At 40.8% G+C, this 21,129-nt stretch overlaps 1 protein-coding gene across 1 annotated transcript; it reads right to left on the bottom strand.

Moving 5' to 3' along the window:
* Positions 1-533: 533 nt before the first annotated feature.
* On the bottom strand, positions 534-20,626 carry DZANK1 (double zinc ribbon and ankyrin repeat domains 1). Its single transcript, XM_061475123.1, has 19 exons — positions 20,424-20,626; positions 19,603-19,727; positions 18,812-18,965; positions 17,899-18,016; positions 17,418-17,514; positions 16,538-16,662; positions 15,906-15,991; positions 15,128-15,245; positions 13,639-13,752; positions 12,487-12,579; positions 10,803-10,922; positions 9,827-10,018; positions 9,019-9,214; positions 7,847-7,950; positions 5,750-5,824; positions 4,745-4,841; positions 2,731-2,819; positions 1,421-1,501; positions 534-717 (listed from the first exon to the last, which is right to left on the bottom strand). The coding sequence occupies exons 1-19, from the start codon at positions 20,459-20,461 to the stop codon at positions 586-588; spliced, it is 2,154 nt and encodes a 717-aa protein (XP_061331107.1). The 5' UTR covers positions 20,462-20,626; the 3' UTR covers positions 534-585.
* Between the last annotated feature and the right edge of the window lie 503 nt (positions 20,627-21,129).

Raw genomic sequence — 21,129 nt, 5'->3', positions numbered from 1 at the left:
CTGGGTGTTCAGCATTCCCAGGGAGGTCTCTGCAAGCAGACTGGGGGTACCCTGCAGCCGAGCTAGAGGGTCAGCCTCAGCACTTACCATAAGAGAACTTGGACACACTCCTCTCCTTCCGATCCAAGCAGAACTGCTTCATGGAGAGCAGTGTTGTTGCGCCTGTGTAGGTGCAAGAGCAGCGTACCCATTACGTGGGGAAGCCGTGCTGGTACACGGAAAGTGGTCTAGCAGATTAAATGAAACAAATGAATGGGAGGATATAGAATACATTAGGAGTCATGATGATTTAGGTTATTTTGGTAGGCTTTAGTGTGGTTTATTGTATTAAGTTGAAGTGGATTGGGCAATGAGTTGAATAGAACAGCAGCTTTCCTAAGAGAAATTATGAGCAATCTTCAAAGCTGGCAGCTGCAAGGCCTGTGAGTACTATTTTCTTTGCTCATTTGCAGGTTGTTATTTTCAGATTTGGCTTTGAAAGGAGCTACAGATGTGTGGAGGAGGGGTGAGAGGTTAATCCTCTCTAAAATTGGAGTACAAGTGCTTTTTTTGGGAACACTTCCAAAGACCAGAATGAGTGTTTGCTTATGGTCCTGACTGCTGGTTGATGTCGGCACCTTTCTGCACCAGAAGGGAGATGGCTTCGGCATGCTTGTTAAGGACAGCAAAGGTGAGTGCAGGTTGGTCCTCATCGCTGGTGCAGTTTGGGTCAGCTCCCTAGCACACACAGGAGAGGGAAGGTGAGCTGTTAAAAGCCATTAAGTTTCTTCAGCTTCCATCTTTAGAATCACAGAATGGTTTGGGTTGGAAGGGACATTAAAACTCATCCAGTTCCAACCCCTGCCACAGGCAGGGACACCTCCCACTGGAGCAGGTTGCTCCAAGCCCCATCCAACCTGGCCTTTAATATTATGCCAGTTGAAGTTGGCAAATGGACTTTCATGCTCAGGACAGAGAAATATTCAAATTGTGTGGTATTGTTTCTTTGTGTTTCTTCTGAAGATATTTCTGGTCTTCTAGCTCAAAGCCAGAGTAAATGTATATAATAAGTGCGTCAAACTAGAACCTGCAGTCAGGATGCACCTTACCATACAGCAAAGAGGTAGAGGTTTGCTTGCTTTTCCTATATAGAGGGCTTGACCCTAAACTATAAAATTAATTTATCTTTCATTCTGTATGCCTTTGAGGGGAGGAGGAGATGAGGAGGATGCCTTACACACTGTCCAAGTAGGAATTTGCAAAAAACATATACAAATGTAAAATAGGCTGTTTCTTCTCTAAAATGCTCTTTTAATCTGAAAACAGTCAGTTGTATTGCAAGGATGTTGCTTCCTAAGCATAAAGTCGCTAACCAGGCTAATAGTCATGCAGTAAATGGTCAAAGAGTTGGAAAAGGTAACTGCAGCAAGCAGTGACTTACTTCACTAAGTAATTGTTCTACCAAGGGGATTCTTCCTTTCCCATTTGGACCCAGTTCGTCCAGTAGCTGTCTGGACTCTGGCTGTGGAAATACAGAAAACAGCCAGTAGCATTTCACGCAGTGAAAATACAACTAGGTGGGCCCTACTCTGCATTTGAGTAGAGGTGGAAAATGCACACAATGGCATGAATGCAGTGCAGCTGACCCTCAGTAATACTAATCCATGTCCTTCCTTTGGGAATGTCTTTCCAAATCTGCGGAAGTGTTGGGTAACCCAGGCTAGCATCTCACTGTTGAGGTCTTGATTCAGTAAACATGTCTACAAATGATCATCTTTACATCAAGGCAGCTCTCAGAGCTGTACAGAGATCTGATAGCCATAGTAGATTCAACTTGGGCACAAGTTCTTTGCTAGAGGATTAAAGTTTGAGGCTTCCAGAACTTGTGGAAGTATTTTATTTAAAAAAACAAGTTATGTTTTGCCTCACAGAAGTTCATTCACTAAATCCTAAACCAGCGAACAACCAACAAAACCTAAAAGCTTTTCCTTGTATTTCTTCCCAGCCTTCTACCTCATTCTTCTTCCCTTTTGAAAGCCCAGTCACTTGACCAAGTATTTCTATCTCTGTACTCACACCACAAAGCTCTATAACTTCCTCCATCTGTTGAGTTGGCAAACTGATCCAAGTTTAGATTAAAGTACTTTTCCCCTTTTGAAATGTTTCATGCCATTGCTGGCATAGTAGTAGGCAGTACTTCCAAGATATACGGTCTCTAGTGGAAGTAAAGCCTTGCTTCTTGCAATAAACTAGCCCTCAGTTGTGCTGACACCTCAGCTTGATGAGAAATCCGAGCCGACTTCAAAGCTTTTTGATTAGATTAACTTCTGCCTCGTTCACAGTCTGTGTGCACAGTAGTTCCAGCACAGCCAAGGGTATGTCCTATGGAGTCAAGCTAAGCAGTAGGGTCAGGGGAAGACAATAGTGCCTCCACTTGATTTTGCTTCTGAGAAAAACCTGTAACAAAATCAATCTGCAACAGTCTTTAGTCCTAGGGCTGTGTCAGTAAATCAGAATGGGTCCAAAAACCAGAGAGTACCAATGTAATTAAGCTTCTAGTAGAAAATAGTTATTTCCAGTTCTGTAATAAATGCCACTTACCAGTGTTCAGGTTTGATATTAAATTGGACTTTTGTCCACTTCCCCCACCCCCCTGTCAGTGTTAAAACCTTTGTATTTTTACCCTTGGCTGCCCTCTGTGTTCGTGCTGCTCTATAGGGGGGTTTTCCTGTACTGGCAGAAGATACGTACGGGGAGATTATCTTCCTTTTCTATAAGTGTTCTTGACTTTGTTCTCTCTATTTTGTCTCTTGAATGGAAAAGATTATGATCGTCTTTGCCTACCAGAAAGGGAAACAAGTATTAGTTGAAAGCAAAGTCAGTATCCTAACAAGAACTTGGGGGAGAGATCTGGAAATAATTTATCCACAAAAATATTTAATTTTGTGTTGAAATCAAAGCAATATTTATCAGTTTTCTACGAGAGAAAGTGATGAAATATCTGTTGCAGATCAGACTGGTTTTAACAAAAGGTTTACACTTAAGCACTCATAAAAACTTGCTATTTTGAAATGACGATTCAATGAGATGCAGGGTTTGAGGAGGTTTAGTCTTTCTTTTCTTTTTTCTTTAACTAGCTGCAGCTATTCAACAAGCTTGACTTGGAGTCATGAATTGTTTTGACCAAATACCTTATCATTTTTCAGTGCTGTCTGGCTCCCAGATACTCAAGAACCAGTGGGCCTAGAGTAGACCCATTCATCTGTTATATTAAAGAGACATAATCTACTAACATGCAGGAGGGTTGGTAAGTAAACTAGGCACCATGTATGGACTCTTTGAGCTGGTGCTACCAGGGTGTCTGGAGTCACAGTCATTATTGACACTCCCCAAAAACTCAGCTCCTAGTGCCCTGGCTGCCCCTTGCAAATTCTTAGACTGAAAGCACAAAGTGGGTGGAACTTCCATGTGAACTGAAGTATGTCAAATGTCACCATAGGAATTTCTGAATTCTAATCCTGACTTCACAGCTAGTTGATTGAATGAAAGCTTAAGTCCAATATGAGATTCCAAAACCACTGAGCTCTTAATGCTAACAGAAATGCAAGTTGAGCTTCTCTGAAAACTAGGTCTAGCATGAATGTATTCCCTCATTTCTTAAGTTTTCCAAACGTGCCAAAGCTGAAGTGCCTGGCACAGCTCAAAAGCAGAGATAATACTGACATTCCTGGCTGTGTTTAAGGCCAGGTCGGATGGGGCTTGGAGCAATCCGGTCTTGTGGCAGGTGTCCCTGCCCGTGGCAGGGGTTGGAACTGGATGAGCTTTAAGGTCCCTTCAACCCAAACCAGTCTGGGATTCTGTTATTTGTGACTCCTACTGTAAAATAATATGCAAAGCATCTGAAGTTTTATCACTATAACAAAACCACTGCTATAAGCTGCATTTACTAGCCTCCTCAGCTGTCTTTCAGTGAGAAAGCATTTCTATGAGTTTTTGACAGGGTCCATACACTGCTTAAATCTCAACTCGGCCATTTTGAGACTTAAAGATCAACTTAAGTAGGCTCAGAATGTGCCAGTGTTTTATTTTGGATGTTTCAGTGTCTGACCTTCAAAAAGCTACTTCTGTATTCTTGATTACTATATTTAACATAAATGTTACCATAAAAGCTGGTTGGAGAAACTCTCTCAGACTCAATTTGGAGTTTTAAAAAGCAGGCATTCTTTATTGCAGAGCTGTGAGCACATGTGAACAGTTTTACAGAGGTGAGCATGCCCATTACTTGCTGACAGCTGCTCTACATTTAGCATATTCATGCATATTCATAGATTTCCCAGGAACTAATTATAATATTTGCATCCTAATTAGACATGCCCTTTCATGCTAAGTGGGGGTCTCTGGTGGTTGCTGATTGTCTTCCTCACTGTATTTCCTGAATGACCTCAGTGCTTGACCATGCCCGCAGGGTCCTAGTGCTGAGTTAGCAGTGGTAATGTCCTTCCTTCTGTTCTGTTCCAGTCTTGCTCCACGCTGGGTGCTGCTCCGCTATCATGAAGTCTAGCAGCCTTGGTCTTATTTACTGTCTCCTTAGTTGTTATCAGTCCCGTGATGTTCCTTCCCCCGTCAGCCAAACATTCCTTTCTCTCTCTATGGGTTAGCAAGTTAGAACAGTTTGCTGCATTCTACTATGTTAAAGACACACGCTATTGTTAGCTTAAACCTACAATTTAAGCCTACATAAAGACAGGGGGAAAAACAAACTCACCCAGACTAGTCTGACAGCCGTCCTGTCCATCTCTGACTTCTGTTGCAGCACTCAGGTAATGATTGCTGAACTTCACTGGCTTATTAGTATGAATGTTCTGTAGAATTATCAAATGGAGGTAGTTAGAAAGGGTATCACCTAAGGCTGTTATAATCTTAGTAGCACAAAACAGTGGTGCGGCAGATGAAAAAATATATAGGCTTTTAATATCAGTGTCAAATTAGCACAAGACAAATTGTTGTATGTAACTGAGCTCTGTTTTGAGGCAAAATAATGTAGCAATTTTTCTAAACCTTGTGGTAGTATTTGGTTTGATTTAGAAAAACAAAGTGACACAACTTCACCTAATGAAATGAAGATTCTCATCCAAATGAATATGTTCTACCCCTTGAGATATCTGATTAACTCCTAACTTGTGAAATGATGTGATACACCTTTTCAGGCATCACGTAGCAAGGTAAGCTTGTTCAGATTCTACACAAGAAATACAATCTGAATTTTGGATCTTTCAAATGGAGGATTCTCATCTCTGAAAAGTTGGGAATAAATATCTGTGTGGGTTTTAGAACATGGTACTTCTGGAGCTAGGGATTTTAAGTGTTTGATACAGTTAACAGGAGTTCTGGTAAATGTTATCTCCAAACTATTGAAAATTACTGAGCTTGTTCTTTAAGAACACAATTTGCACACTGAAGACAAGGAGCACCTAAGCTCAAGGTGCTGGGATCAAACATCAGTGGTAAAACTGAATGTTAATATTAATAATAGCAAACTAATGAAATGCAAGATGATAGCAACATAACCACGAAGCCTGGCTTAATCAGGTAAAGATATCTGTTCAGCCATTAGAAAGATTCCTTTCTCTGAAGTGATAAGTTAATACCCTCTCAACAAAAGAATTTAGGGTTTTGACGTGATTTTAAAATATACAGGTGTTACACTCACTGGTCTAGTGACAGCTTTAGATCAGCTGCCTAACAATGGGCCTCACCCCCCCAAACTAACCTTGTTAATAGCAAGAGCATAATTCAGTGTAATAGTGACTTCATAGTCATCCTCACAGATGGTAGCAGAATTAATCTAGAGGGAAAGAGCCACCGTTAGTATCTAATACAAACAATACACAGAAACGGCTTTAGGAATAAGTTTTGCTTATGATGTTTGTTTATTATGGAGCCAATACACCAAATCACATGTGGCCTTTGCCTACTGTGATACTGTACCAACACTTCCCATCTCCCTGAGGAAGGGGCAGGTGGTATTTAGAGTAACTGGAAATATCAAAACTACTGACGTGCCAAATGAATGCAAAAGATTTAATAATGCTATGCTTCATGCAAGCTCAGTCATTCTCCACCCAGGTTTTGCAGCTGCATGACAGGCTGTGTTGCTCTTAGGACTCCCTGCTCCAGGAGAAATGGTTGTTGCTTTAGTTGTAGCAGCCTGTAGAGGAATAGTTTGTAGTAAAACTTGCCTAACTTTCTATATGCTTAAGTGGGTTCAGAGAAGGGCAACAGAGCTGGTGAAGGGTCTGGGCACAAGTGTGATAAGGAATGGCTGAGGGAACTGGAGGTGTTTAATCTGGAGAAGAGAAGGCTCAGGGGGAACCTCATCACTCTACAACTACCTCAAAGGAGGATGGAGCCAGGAGGTGGCTGGGCTCTGCTCCCAAGGAACAAGGAACACAACAAGAGGAAACTACCTCAAGCTGCACCGGGGAGGTTTAGACTGGATATTAGGAACAATTTCTTCCCCAAAGGGCAGTCAGGCATTGGAACAGGCTGCCCAGGGCAGTGCTGGAATCACCGTCCCTGGAAGTGTTCACAAACCGTGTAGACGAGGCCCTCAGTGCCATGGGTTAGTGGTGGCCTTGGCAGTGCTAGGGAATGGTTGGATTGGATGATCTTGAAAGTCTTTTCCCACCCAGCTGATTCTATGATTCTTTGATTTTTATATCAATTCACTGAGACAGTACCTCTGGCAAGAAGACTAGAAGTTACACAAAAATGAGTGCATGGTGGATTATAAAGAAGTGGAATGAAGCTGATGAGGTTTATATTGCAGCAAGCAGAGATTTTTGAGATGAAGTTGATTATACTTCTAAGTCACATGACAATCAAAACCAACATTAAACCCACATAGCTGGCATCTGCTTTGAATCACTTCTGTTACTTTTCCTGCTACATTTGTACTAGCAGTAATGGCCTATTTTTCCCTCTAGAGCTATTTTTAGCCTGGGTCAGTCCCTGATCCAGTCCACAGGACATTGCCCCATGTGCTGGCAGCACCTAGGAATTAGTGTGAGGGGATTCAATTCCTTAACCCAGCAGGGCTGCCAAAGCAAGCAATACAGTGCTGAGCTGAACAGCAAGGATAATTGAGCACAGAAATGGACTGCCTGGGGCAGTTGTGAAATTCCATTGTTGGTGAGTTTGAAAAGCTTCAAGGCAAACATCTGTCAGGAACTGTTTAGGCAGAGTTGATCCTCCCTCAGGACAGGGACCAAATGATCTCTCAGTCATTCCAGCCCTATCTTCTAGGACTACAATCTCTAGTTTCCACCTTCTTGGTATCACCCCTTTAATCATTTTAATGCAGTTTAGTGACATCCTGAAGACTACATCTCCAGTAGGAAAAACAATGCCCTGTTCCTGTAAGACTGGTATCGTTTACGCTAGAAGTAGATGGTATAGCCAAAGAGAATTGCTGCTATCTGCTGGTATAATCCAGCCCTGAGCAGAGGCAAGCATATCATCTAAATTCCATTTCTAGCAGAGCTTATTAAACTGACCAACTAGTGATCTCTCTTTCTTGATTGCCTGCTGTGAGATACTGTAAAAGCAGCTGAGTAAGGGCTCTCTCGCTTCCATCGCTTCTCATACAGCTTTGAGGTGAAAGAAGAGAAACTGCCATTGGAAAGAAAGCAGAAAAAAACCCTTCAGTAATAGACTGAGCAGAAAATGGAAAACAAAACAAGACAAATTACACAAACAGGTCAAGGTCTAAAGAAAAGGGAGGCATTTATTCTTCCAGTGTTTATGTAGCAGCCACAGCAGTCTTTTCATGATGCTCCATAGGAAGATAGTACAAGCTCCTTCCTACCTTTCCCATTCGAGGTTCTCCAATCAGTGCTCTGAAGTCAAGATTGTTCTGAGCATAGCTTCTAAGGTGAGCACAGACGTGATCCAGCTGTTTTCTCCAGTAACCTGATCAGAGAGAGTTAAACGGGAGAAAAAAATCCTGAAATTATGCTTAACATTTCTTCTCATACAATGGATGATTTAAAAGAACTTATTTTCCCTAAAAAAGGTTAAATACTGTCTTGTCTATAGCTCATAATTAATTCTTAGGGGAGCTCTATTCATAACAAAACCATGCCTTGGAATTGTTATTGGGAATCAAAACTGGCCGTGCATGAAGGGAAGTCTCACACTATTCCACAAGAGTAAAAACCAAACAAACCCCAATATTACAACTAAACAGTTGAGTGTTGTTGAACTGATTTGTAGTCGGTTTGAGATCACCGACAGGTAACAATAAGCCAAATCTGAAAACTGCAGACATAGAAACTTACCCTATACAGCATTCTGGTCTGTGCAAATTATTCCCCAGATAAATGCCTTTTAAGTATATCATAAAATCACAGAATGGTTTGGATTGGAAGGGACTTTAAAAACTGAAAACTGAAGTTGAAATTTTGCCAGGATAGTAAAACTAAAATCTCTAAAAATTGCAAACTTTTTAATGACAGCAAAGTGATTCCACAAAGAACTAACTGACCAAACCAGGGACTGAAACAAAACTGTCTGCAGTACTGATACAGGAGCCTGTGAATGGACAGGCTCTGCAGTGAGTGATGTAGATGTAGATACCTTTGCAGGCCCTGAAGATGGGGGCCTACAAGAGCCCTCAAGGTTTCTACCAACCCTGGGTTTTGTAATCCTCTTTAAGAATCCCTTTCTCTAGTTTACTTTCCTTTACTTCCAAAACTTCCACAATTCATTCCACAACAGGACCCCAAACATGTTCTTCAGATACAAAAGCCTCATCATGTTTTTTAAGAACTGTGATCTACTGCTGTTGTAGCTGTTGATGGAGATCAGTGGCTGAATTCTAAGGCACTGCATTTACAAGTGACTGGTGGGAAGACAAACTTATAAAGATGTAAATCAATGTCCTACTGATGGCACATTCCAAGATGATAAAATCTTCCAGAAAAAGCAAGGTCATACATTGCATCTTTGTATAGAACACATAAAATCAAAACTCCTAACCTTTTCCAGGACTAATAGCTGTCAGGAGAGGCTTATGATCACTCATCTTTTCCAGTTTTTCTTTTTGTGAAATCAGCTCAAGCTCCTTCTTTTCCAACAGTTTGCTTGATGGGTAAAAAAGTCCAATGGTTTGAGTTCCTTTATCTTCTCTTTCTTTTAGTTCGGCCCTTGATTTGGGCAAGGAAATAGGAAGAGGCTGTGTGTGGGGTGGAGGGGAAGGAAAAGTGTATGTAATATAATTAGATAGATTGAGATGGCTTATAAGCAAAAATTGTGTAGAACAGTACACAGAATTGTCCAGGAATGAAAAAGCTAGCAGGAAGGATCATTAACAATTCCTGATTTTAGTTACCAGTCTATAACAATGATGCAACTGGACACAAATATTCAAGCAAAAGCAAAACTCTCCACCATTGCTAGCAGTACGTATGCTTTTGCAGGACAAAAGCTGGCCTTGGCTAAGTATTGTGTTCTTTCTCAAAGCAGAGTTTTTAAAACAGTGTTAAATGTGCATGAAAGAATACCCTGTATTAGCAGGACACAAATAATTCACAGGCAGTAAGATAAAAGTACTTAAAGAGCTGAGACTTTGAAAAGCTGATTGTTTCTCACTTGGCTATTTAGAATAAGGCTGGATTAAGGCCTTTGGCTAAAGCTACTATTTGGCAGAAAGCAGTTCTCAGTAGAAACATATCCTCTTTTTTGCCCTCAGCAGGCTCATAGGCCACAGCCTTGTCTCAAAGAGGAAATGAATGGGGTTGTGCTGATCTCCACCTGCAGTGGACTAGGCTCTTAGCTGTCTTCAAACCTGGCTTTGTAATACTGTGTGTCTTACCTCAGAAATCCCCAGTGAGTCCCCAGCATCCATGAGACTGCTGTTGGGAGAACCCACCCTTGATGGGGGCTCTATGTAAACACCACAGGACCCACAGAAGCGAGCGTACGGATGATTGCTTGTACCACACTTGAAACAAGAAAAGTAGGATGGAGGAGGTCCAGGCTGGAAAGTCCAATGAAACACTTGTCACTACAGAAACATCTGATGCATGGTTCAGGGATGATAAAAGCAGTGGCATGAATTAAAAGGAAGTAAAGTAGCACTATCAGAAGCTATTAGGTAAGTAATATTAAGCAGGATAACAGGTTGCTAACACACTGGTAGATGCGAGACACCAACTTTTCAGATATCTCACCATTATGCTATGGAGGCAAACATTTTTCAGACAGATCTACCACTATGGTATGTTATTTAAACTGAAAAACAAATGCTAATTTTCTTTGGCAAAGTCCTGTAATTACTAGTCTGGTGCACTGATACTGAATGCTGACTGCTATTCTTTCCAGTCCAATTCTACCACCACCTCCCCAGAGTGCCCACAGTACAGCAGAGGACCACTGGTTACGTAGGCAGAGGTGAGTGTTTCAACTTTTAATGCAGACTCAGCTCACAGAGAAAAAGAGTAGCTATGGGAAAACTTGCATTAGGTCAGTCTATACATTGACCTTTGGTGGATCAGTTACTTTGGTATGACATACAGCTATTGCCTCTCAGGTGAGCTGATGCTTATTGACCCATGGTAATTTGTTTACATACCTAAAGCCTCCAGTCACCTACTGATGTGGGGTCAGGATGTCATCTAAGCCTTTCATTTTTCTTTACGTAATCCTATGTGCTTGAAGTACTTTGATAGTAAAAAGCTGTATACTAACTGACAGAGTTTTGCAAAGAGAAGTCACGGATGAGTAGAAAGAGATTTGTCAGCACAAAGACGGATAGCACGTGCCTTGGCTCCACACCAGTCACAGAAACGGGCATCACTTTGGTTAACACGATGGCATTTTGAGCATGAAACTGTCTTGCTTTGCTGGCTGTGGTAAGGTGGGGGGGTGTCCCCGAACATGGGCTAATTAAAACAAAACAAGAATTAGAGAGAAAATACTTCTTATGAGAAAAGGGTCACAAGCCAAATAAGAGGGAAAGCAAGCTACTTTGATAACATTAAGTAACAGTCAACCTAAAAGAATTATTTCATAGAAGCATCACAGAATCCCAGACTGGTTTGGGTTGGAAGGGACCTTAAAGCTCATCCAGTTCCAACCCCCTGCCACGGGCAGGGACACCTTCCACTAGAGCAGCTTGCTCAAGTGAGATTAAGCATCAGACTGACTTGGCTCTGACCTGTAATTTATTATTATTTTTTTCACTACAAACCCCCAGTAAAACGTGGCATTTATTAATTTTAAAATATTTTCAGTAGAACTAAGAAAAAAAACCCCAACCTTATCAATCAGTGTCCTTTTACACTGAGTGTTTACTAATATGGCCCCAAGTAGACTCAGCATTAAGATGGAGGTTTCCCTGTTGATAAACACAAAACACAACTCAAAACACAACAGATATTTTCCGTTGTACCTTTCTTTGTAGTAGTATGGCAGGGAGAGTGTGTTCAGACAATGAGTTTTCTCTCACTTTGATATTTGCTACCTAAGGTCGGTTTGGGTTTTTTCATTTTGCACTTTTTTACCTCATACAAGTTATATATTCTCTAGCTCCCACTACAATTAACTTACATGGGTATGCAAAAGAAAACAGATTTTTCAGCTGAAACTTCTAGAGGTTGATTATAGAACCAATAGTTAGGACAAAGAGGTCTTAAAGATGGTTTGTTGGGTTTTGCCTCAGGGCTTACGCTGTTTATTTTCTGTGCAAATCAGGAATATGGATAAGGAGCAGACCCCAGGAAAATTATTCTGATTGCAGACACCACAACAGCAAATAAGCAAACAGGCAATAGCCCTATTTTCATCTGCGGCCTCAACTGCAATTTGATGTGATTTGGGGTTCACTTGGAAGATAATATTTACAGGAGCACAAGTTTAAATATGCTCTAAATCTAAATTATTTAATAGCCATTAATAGTAATATCAGATTTGTTACTAATTAGTATTCAGGAATTACTATTGGTTATTGCTAATTAACCATTATTAGTAGTAAAATTTCTGATTACTATTAATAATTCTTTGTAAGCATTTAACTTTCTCCCTTAGCTACTACAGGTCTCACCATTCACGGCATATGCCTAACTACATATGCAGCTACGTCTTAGTATCTACAACCAGTGAAGCACTAAGCATATGTTTATTTTAGGTAAGTACAACTTCCTACTTAAATTTACTGTGAAATAACACCTCAGTGGTTGTACAAGAGACCTTTGCCTCTAGCTACTGGCAGTTTTAGAACTCGGGATGTTTGTGTTAGATGATTTTTAACTCGCAGGTACGCTTATGTTTAGCTGGACGTTTGTAATGGCGCATCTGTGGGAGCACTGAGCTTGAATATCCCAAGGGGGAGGGAATCTCTGTTTTTGTAACATAGGGACACAGGGATATGGCTTCAGTTTTCCAAAGGAAAAGAATGTTGTGCTTTGGTTTGATTAAGCCTAGTGTGATCGACGGAAGAAGCCTTACCATCTGTATTTCAGGCAGCCTGCTTTCACAAGTCACACAGTGTTTATGGTGAAGAGGATTTCCTGTGCCACACGCCTGACAAATTACTTTGCCCTTTTAAATAGAGAAAGAATACATTTTACTCAGTATTTGACTTGATCGCACAAAGTGCTGTGGTTATTCAGCCCTGCAGGGATAAGAGATCCTGAAAGTCTGTGCGTGGGCTTCAGGTTTTAGTAAGGCCATATTGTCTGCACATCACACATCTATGGTTCCTGATGACAATTTAAACTATGGTACAGTTCCCTTAGGAGACCCAGCATCAATACCCCAAGATCTTTGCATGTATTAGTTTACTTAGTCATTGCATTCACATAACCAGAAAGTCCAGTATCTGCAAGGAAAATCATTATTATTGTCCCCCTGAGGGTGCCCTAGCACAGTCACTATTAACAGTGAGTTTCCAGCAGAACTGAGAATCATCAGTCTACTGTTTTGATTGTTGCCACCAAACCAAGTCTGCCTTTGTACCTACATCAGGGCTGCCATAACACATCATATTTGGAGCAATGTCTATAATTACCAATTGTGGACATGCAGTATCAGCTCTTTCCTTCTCACACCCTTTTCCCTGACTGGAGTGGTTGAGGAGGGCCCCTACATGCATCCACATACCCTTAGGTAGGGAGTATTTTGTAGGGCACATTTTGTCTATTTGAGACCACCAGCACTTTTGGATCACTAAGACTGTGCTTGAACATTTTGGGCATCTACCCACTGCCGCAGTCCTGCCAGCAAACCTGTGCTAAGCACTTATGGTCAAATAAGGTAAGCAGAGTAATGAGGATATATTTAACAAACTTAAAATGCTTAGTAATACTAAGGCCAGAAATTATAGATCATGGACTATCTCTTTCCTGAGCACAAGTGCACATGTTCCTGTCATTCACACTGCTACATCATGTGCTCTTCAGTATGCCTTCCTGAGCTTATGTGGTTTGCCTTTAATGATTATTTCTATTCAAAGTGGTTTTAATCCTACTAACTCTTAAATCTGTCATAATGAAATTATACAAAACCAAGCTGGCGCACAATGGTTGTAATGAAGTCATCTGTTAGAAAAACACATGCCAGGAGGTAAACCGCTATTTTGTTAGATTTATTCTTAATTACCTTTACGCACATGTTGGTCTGGGGCTGCAGCTGTGGAGCTATTGGTGACTCACATACAATGCAAGAGGGTGTATTCATTGGCACAAGATGTCTGCATTCAAGACATGGCGCCATCTGAAGAAAAAGCCACATCACAGCATGTCATAAGGGTTATTGTGAGATTTTCAGTGTTTTCCTGGTTAGAGTTTACATCAGCAGCAAAGTCACTAGAAACATAGAAACTGAGAGCCACAGATGCTGATACTGATCCTTAAAGATAACAGGCTATTGAGAAAATATGAAGACAACTGGAAAGAGTGACTTTACTGACAACTAAAATATGCCAGAAAGATACTAAGTTAATTTTCAATAGAATTAAATAGCTACTATAAAATGTAGTAGCTGAAATCATCTTAATTATGAACCTAATCTAAAGAGGTGGTGAATATTCTCAGTCATCACTTGAAACTACAGCATTAATCCAGACATTTTTCTGATTATACATGAAAAAAAATTACACCACTGACTTGTTAGATCAAGTTATTATCTCTTGGGAAGAGCTTAGAGAAGACAGTTACAGGCATCACTAAAAACTTGGTGCTCTTACATATATGCCCACACATGCCACCATGTAAGGTTTCAGGCGTATTAGGTGGATCTTCCACAGCAATGACATAAGCACTAGTTAGCACTGGAATAAGATACACATGCAGGTCCTGAAGATGCAGTGGTGGTTCTTGCAGGATGAGAGGAACCTGAATTTGGTAATGTTTTCTGACACTGGCAAATAAAACACAGTTTACTTTTTCATTGTTTCACTTATTAAAATATATGGCACTTGAAGGAATTTATGGTTAATTTTGCCCATTGTTTAAGAATTACATTGGATTCAGTGATGAAGGTATTGAACAAAATCATAAAGTCACAGATTAGTTTGGATTGGAAGTGATCTTAAAGCTCGTTCAGTTCCAACCCCCTGCCACAGATAGGGACACCTTCCACTAGACCAGATTGCACCAAGCCCTGTTCAACCTGGCCTTGAACACTGCCAGGGATGGGGCAGCCACAGCTTCTCTGGGCACCCTGTGCCAGGGCCTCAGCACCCTCACAATAAAGGATTTTTTCCTACTATGTGATCTAAATCTCCCCTCTGTCAGTTTAAAGCCATTCCCCCTTGTCCTGTCCCTACAGGCCCTTGTCAAAAGCCCCTCTCCAGATTTCTTTTTGGCCCCTTTAGTCACTTGGAGCTGCTCTAAGGTGTCCGCAGAGCCTTCTCTTCTCCAGGCTGAACAAGCCCAGCTCTCTCGGCCTATCTCAAGAGCAGGCATGCTCCAGCCCTTGGAGCATCTTTGGGACCTCCTCTGGACTTGTTCCAACAGCTCCACATCCCTCTTACGTTGGGACCACGAAGGAGTGACTAATGGATTTGCCAGCATTACGGGTGTAATTTTCTGAAGGATTTGTTTTCTCCAGAGATATAATTTGTTGATTGTTATGATGTTTCGCTGACCTGTGATCCTTCAGGGGGTGGAAAGCAGCGTACTGGCAGAGGTGGTACAGGACATCCACATTCCTGACAGAAGTGAGCCAAGGGGTCAGACAGGCGGGGTGCAGAGCAGCAGGCACATCTGAAAATAAGAACAAACTGACTGAGCTTGTTTTGGTATTGTACTGCTGCATAACAACGAATAATCTGGAGCTTGCTGTGACAGGGCTTAGGCCACTGGTTTCTCAGTTGCGGTTTCCAGGCTGTGGTGTCCATCAGACTATGCCCCAGCATCCATGACATGAGGTTCTGAACTATAAACAGCTTTGCAAGGTAGAAAGCTCTTTGGCTGCTATGGAGGTGTAGTGTCCTGACATACAATCTGTATCACGCCTCACTGCTGCACCATGGGGAACCGCTGACGTAGATCACAGAACCCTTCTAATACTGGCAAATGCTAAAGTTCTGTGAGACTACTCCCAGGAGCAGTTTTTACCTACAGCAGTGAGGGCTGTACTCCAATTTGAAAAGACAGCTTTTCCTCTGATCCTACAGGTGCTAGGAATATTCTTTTAAAGGCTGATAAGCTAGTTGATAACTGTCTATGGTGAAGTGTAAATAAAACTATATGCAAGAGAAAGAATTTTCAAAGCCTTACCTAGATCATATTACCCAATTATGACCCGGAGTCTGTCTTTGCTTTCCTCATTTTCACAGAGCCCCACAGCATTATCAACTTAGTTGCAAAAGGCAATTGCTCAGTTACTTTCCAAGGACAAACGTGTTACCAGAAGTCACTTACTTGAGGAAATCTGTCTCCCTCTGGATCCTTGACAGCTGTGTGCTTGCTAAGCTTTTCCTGCTAGTCACTGCCGGAGAACTAGCAAACTGAAATAAAAGTTATTCTTTAGCCTGAATAAGCAAATATTTGCAAAACGTATATAAGAGTAGAAAATCAGCTAAAGATGTTATTTGAGGCAAACTGCACTGAAATACATTGCTTTAAGGAGTACCTACTACCCTTGATTTCCCACAAGCTGCATTAAAGATCCACAGCTTCTTCCAATGAAAATAAATCACTATTTACTTCCAAGACACCTTTACTGAATATTAAATGTCAACTTGCCAAGATATAGCAATAAGTATTTGCTAATTGCAGATTCAGTAATGAATTAGAAGAAAATTAGTAGGAATCTAAGTATTGTTAATTTGTTTTGCCTGGTTTTGTCCTTACTGATAATTGTTTTGCTTTGGGCCTTCCTATTCTAGCATGTCATTACCAGCAAATTTAAATGAGTACTGTATAATATAGCCCAAAGCATTAATTTCTGAGAGATTATATGAGTATGATCACACCTCTTCATATCTGTATTGTTTTGGAGCTCAGTTTTGATGACAGCCTTTTACAGTTTTCCTCAACACCTATTTGCTTACCTGTAATGAGTCTATAGGTGGTGCTGAGACGGATTCCTCGCTGTACTCTGCTGTTTCCGAATGGCTGGCAAGGAGCTGTGGTCCTTGCAGGGACCTGTGAGTAATCTTTCTTTCTGCTTCCAAGTCTAAAATTACAATAGTGTTATTCCACTGTCATTAACTTCGTGCAGTTAACATACATCTTAACATGAATATTACATGCCCTTGTAGTTTTAAATTAAAATAACTGAGCATATTTAAAGGTGTATTTGGCATCCAGATTATGGGTTCAAATAAACTGCATGGAATTACAGGATATTAATCTATATGAAACCTCATGCCTCTCTGAAAGAGCTTACTTTTGTATTTTACTCCATTTACAGTTCCTGTCTGCTCAAAGAGAAACCCATCTCTGAAGAGAAAATTAATGAGTAAACATTAATACAACTCCCTGCTCTTAAAGAGTCCCATTGCTGTTACCGTGGAACAGGCTTTATCTATAAAGAAAATCGGGGTCAAGCTTTCATTTCTGCTTTGTACATTTATTTTGGAATCTTGCTGCAAGCAACTCCCAGTAAAAAACTCTACAAAGGATCTGCAATCCCACCAATTTAACAGCACTTTCTGGCACAAAGGGAAATATTGACTGGGCCTTATCATGTTGCTGAGGAATGAATGACATTTAAATATGGTTTTAGGAGGTAATGTGAAACATATAGAAGGTAATCTTTGTTCTCTATTTGCAGCATTGAGCAATCTAAATTGGAATTCCCAGAGGATGTTCTGTCTTCTGAGGTGGTTTTAGAATTACCCATGGTTTACCAGTGATACAAGAGGAAAACTTTACACTATTTTCAGCTAAGACAGAAGCCTGTTTCAGCTTTATGAAGCAATACTACACCTTGAAAATCTTGGGGTGCTTCAATCCAGGCAGGCTTGATTTCCACATTGACTCCATTCTTCTTCGGTTTTGTAATAAATACACCACCTTTCTTCTCCTAAAAAGTAATTCCGTTTGAATTCTAAATGAAATTTTTGGTTTTGCTCTAATCCCCTCTTGATATATTTTTTGTGATGATTTTCAAAGTACATGGTTAAGGTATTTATTTTGATGCAAGCATTTGAAAAGCTTAAATTCTAAGTGTATTTTTAAAATATTTGACCTGAACTGCTCATAAAAGACCAGCAACAAAAAAGAGACAAAAAAAATAATGTGTCCTCTTGAAATTTAAATATTACAAAAAGGACCAATGCAGCCAAGATGCTTAAAGAGAGGAAATAAAATGTATTAAAAGTATAGGCAGTCAAGGTTTAATCTCTAAATTGCATCATACATATAGCATCTTATATTCACACAAAGGGTTACAACTTCTAAAACTTACCTGAGTGGTGATATCTTTTAGGAGATTCTTGTCATCCTCTTCAACAGAGGAAAGGGCATTTGGTTGTTTGTACTCTACCAGAAACACCTTTGTTACAACTGTACTCTCCCTGCAGTCCCTGAAAATCAATTTTCACAAAGCTATAGACATCTCACAAATCCATGTGCAGCAACGAGTGAATCACTGATGGACATGGCTCATTTGCTGGAAGAGCCCTTCCAAGCTTACAAGTTGGTAACTATAATCCTGGGCAACACTCTCATGAACTGCTCCTTTGTTTTGTTTTGTTTTCAGTTTAGAACATACATGATAAAAAGTTACCAATAAAACATACAGATACTTTAATCCCTCAACATCTTTTACACATAAAACTCTTGATATTCCCGTGTCTGCTTTCTGGAGTGATAGTGTTTGCCCGTGTTGCAGAAAATAGAGGAGAGCAAGACTTTTTTTTCCCTTTCATAATACCTGCCAGGACAGAACAAGGGGGAACGGCTTTAACCTGACGGGAGATTTAGATGAGACATTAGGAAGAAGTTCTTCCCTCTGAGGGTGCTGAGGCCCTGGCACAGGTTGCCCAGAGAAGCTGTGGCTGCCCCATTGCTGGCAGTGTTCAAGGCCAGGTTGGACGGGGCTTGGAGCAACCTGCTCTAGTGTAAGGGGGCTGGAACTGGATGAGCTTTAAGGTCCCTTCCAACCCAAACCATTCTATGATAATCCAACTGCACAAACACCTGATAAAGTGAATGAAAAAGTGAAGTCAGTGCAACCCATGCAAATCACTTTGATTGCAGACTGGCTGGGGAAAGGGGCGTTTACGAGGTATGGAATACTTTAAACAACGCAAATCGAGACCATGACTAGGATGTCTGTCCCTTGCCAACATACAACTGAAATAAAACAGGACACATACTTTGTAACTGCAAGTGCTTTGACCATTATTTTCCCAGCTGGTAACATGATAGGACCCTTATATCTAAAAGTGTTATGCTCTCCACAGCCAGGTTTTCTAAAGAGTTCTGGCTTACTTCCATCTAAAGTGTAATAAATAGAGACCTCAGGTGTATCTGAAAGACACAGAGAAAGTAATTAGTCAAACTATACTCAACCTGTGAAAAACAAGCTCTACACTTCACAGTACTCACTTCTGGGCTTGATTTTTCTCACATAAAAAAATAAACAACTTCCATAAATGTCTGAATGCTTGGGACCAAAACTGTTTATTCCATGAAAAAAATGTGTTACTCAACAAGTATTTCTCTTCACAAAGTAGCTGTGCAATGGCTTTGCATGAAAATATTGCACAAATTTGTCTGTTCTGATGACAGAAAAGATATTTGCTCACATGGTAAAAGGTGACATTTCAAAAATTGGAAGGAAAACCTATGGGGTGAGCCTGGCATGTGACACTTTCACACACTGTTTTTGCAGTCAAAGCAAAATGCAACAGCTTAAGAGCCTGACCTTGGAAGCAATTAAGACTGCTAACGTATATGAAATAACTCATATGTCAGTAATAGTTTGAATGCATAAAATTAAGTTTATTTGATGTATCAAAACATATTAGTTAATTTTGTAAGTTCCTTAACGAAATGCTCCCACATAAAAATAATCCTTAAATGCAAACAAAAATATAGAGGCTAAAATTTTCAAATGAACACATTAAGAGAAGCTTTCACCTGGAGTCAGAGCTTTTATTCATACCTGATTTTATTTCTACAAGAGTATTTGTGTCTATTTCATGTTTAGCCTTTCCTGGAAGAGGGATTCGAAGTGGTATGACCTGAGGAACTGAGACAGAGCCAGCTGTCATTTTTCTCCACAGTGATCTTTGAGAAGAAAAACAAAAAGGCAGACAACAATTTTTCTAAACAGAAGAATCCTTTAAGAGATACTTTGAATGTGATTCCTGTCTTCATTTGTTTCTTTTAAAAGAGAGAACACTGGATTCTTTAAACTCTTATTTCTTATCAATACTTGCATGATCTTCACATCGAAAAGGAGCAAGGTCCTAACAACCATCCCAATTCTAATTTATTCTCCTGTTTTAGAACTGTGAACAAAGCTTGAGATGAGCACTGTTGCATTCATTTCACTTTAACCTTCCTTGTCCAAGCCTGATTTCTATGTATTCCATTGAAACAGCTTTATCATCATACATCAACGATACATGGTAGGACTGAGTAACAGGGAAGTATCTCCACCCTAATGGCAGATTGGAGCCAGCCTCTTGTTTCACTGCAGCCATCTGCAATGATGTCTTAAAAAGGGCTAAAGCAAGACAGCTACTGCTTAAGCTTATCTCAGCTATTGTGTGCACTAAGAATATACCCATAAAACAGGTGCCAAACATGATTTATCATAATTTACATAGTCATTATCATGTCACACAATTTAAGAATGAAAAATTGCATTTGGATACGATAACATTTTACAGTACAAAAAGATGTACTCTAGATCTTGGGAACTGATACTCAGGGCCAGGAAACATGTCTACACTAGAAGCATTTTGTTCTGTAACCAACTCTTTAATCCACCAGAAACATCTCTTAACGCTATTCATCAATGCAGACAGTAATGATTCAGCACAGGAGGAGTTTGTTAGTCCATGCTCTGTGGCTATGCTGATGTAGGCCACAGTGCTGTCCGTGGGTGCTCATTTCTTTGGCTAGCTTGCCCGAAACAGTAGTTAAGGACTGTGGCAGTTCTCAGTTAAACTTTCTTGGGCTGCATGCAGTAGCAGGGGAGAAACAATGGGTTTTTACCTGATGCAAAGGGGCAGAGAGTATCTTTCCTCAAGGGCCCGCCTGCTCTTGTGACACCTGGACCAAAAGCACAGGACCTCATTTCAGCCTTCTGGAAGCCCACTACTGGTGGGACACAATGGTCCTGCCGCCATCCCCAGCATGCCCAGCCCGTGCCCTGGCCTGGGCTCCATCCCTGTCTGCTGGGTCAGGCCCTACTTCCCGTACCCCTACACAGCCCACCCCACCTTACCCTACTCTGTCCCTGCTATACAGCATCTGGGCCACCCCACTTGATCCTGTCTTACAGCCCTGAGCACCCCACTTAATCCTACAGAATCACAGAATAGTTAGGGTTGGAAAGGACCTTAAGATCATCCAGTTCCAGCCCCCCTGCCATGGGCAGGGACACCTCACACTAAACCATGTCACCCAAGGCTCTGTCCAACCTGGCCTTGAACACCACCAGGGATGGAGCATTCACAAC

The sequence above is a fragment of the Pezoporus flaviventris genome, unplaced genomic scaffold (assembly GCF_033815535.1).
Source record: "Pezoporus flaviventris isolate CSIRO_AGI_PZ_B2104156 unplaced genomic scaffold, CSIRO_AGI_Pfla_v1 ptg000083l, whole genome shotgun sequence".
NCBI lineage: Eukaryota > Metazoa > Chordata > Aves > Psittaciformes > Psittacidae > Pezoporus > Pezoporus flaviventris.
This window is presented reverse-complemented; position numbering and strand designations above follow the sequence as displayed.

What these genes read in the sequence shown, in the direction of transcription:
- DZANK1 (XM_061475123.1), bottom strand. Translation starts at nt 20,461, where the DNA reads ATGAATAGCGTTAAGAGATGTTTCTGGTGGATTAAAGA. An exon ending in GGCTGCCTGAAATACAGATG is followed by an intron (nt 10,923 to 12,486) that starts GTAAGGCTTCTT and finishes TGTTTTAATTAG; the next exon opens with CCCATGTTCGGGGACACCCC. An exon ending in GTGACTGGTGTGGAGCCAAG is followed by an intron (nt 10,019 to 10,802) that starts GCACGTGCTATC and finishes TGGACTTTCCAG; the next exon opens with CCTGGACCTCCTCCATCCTA.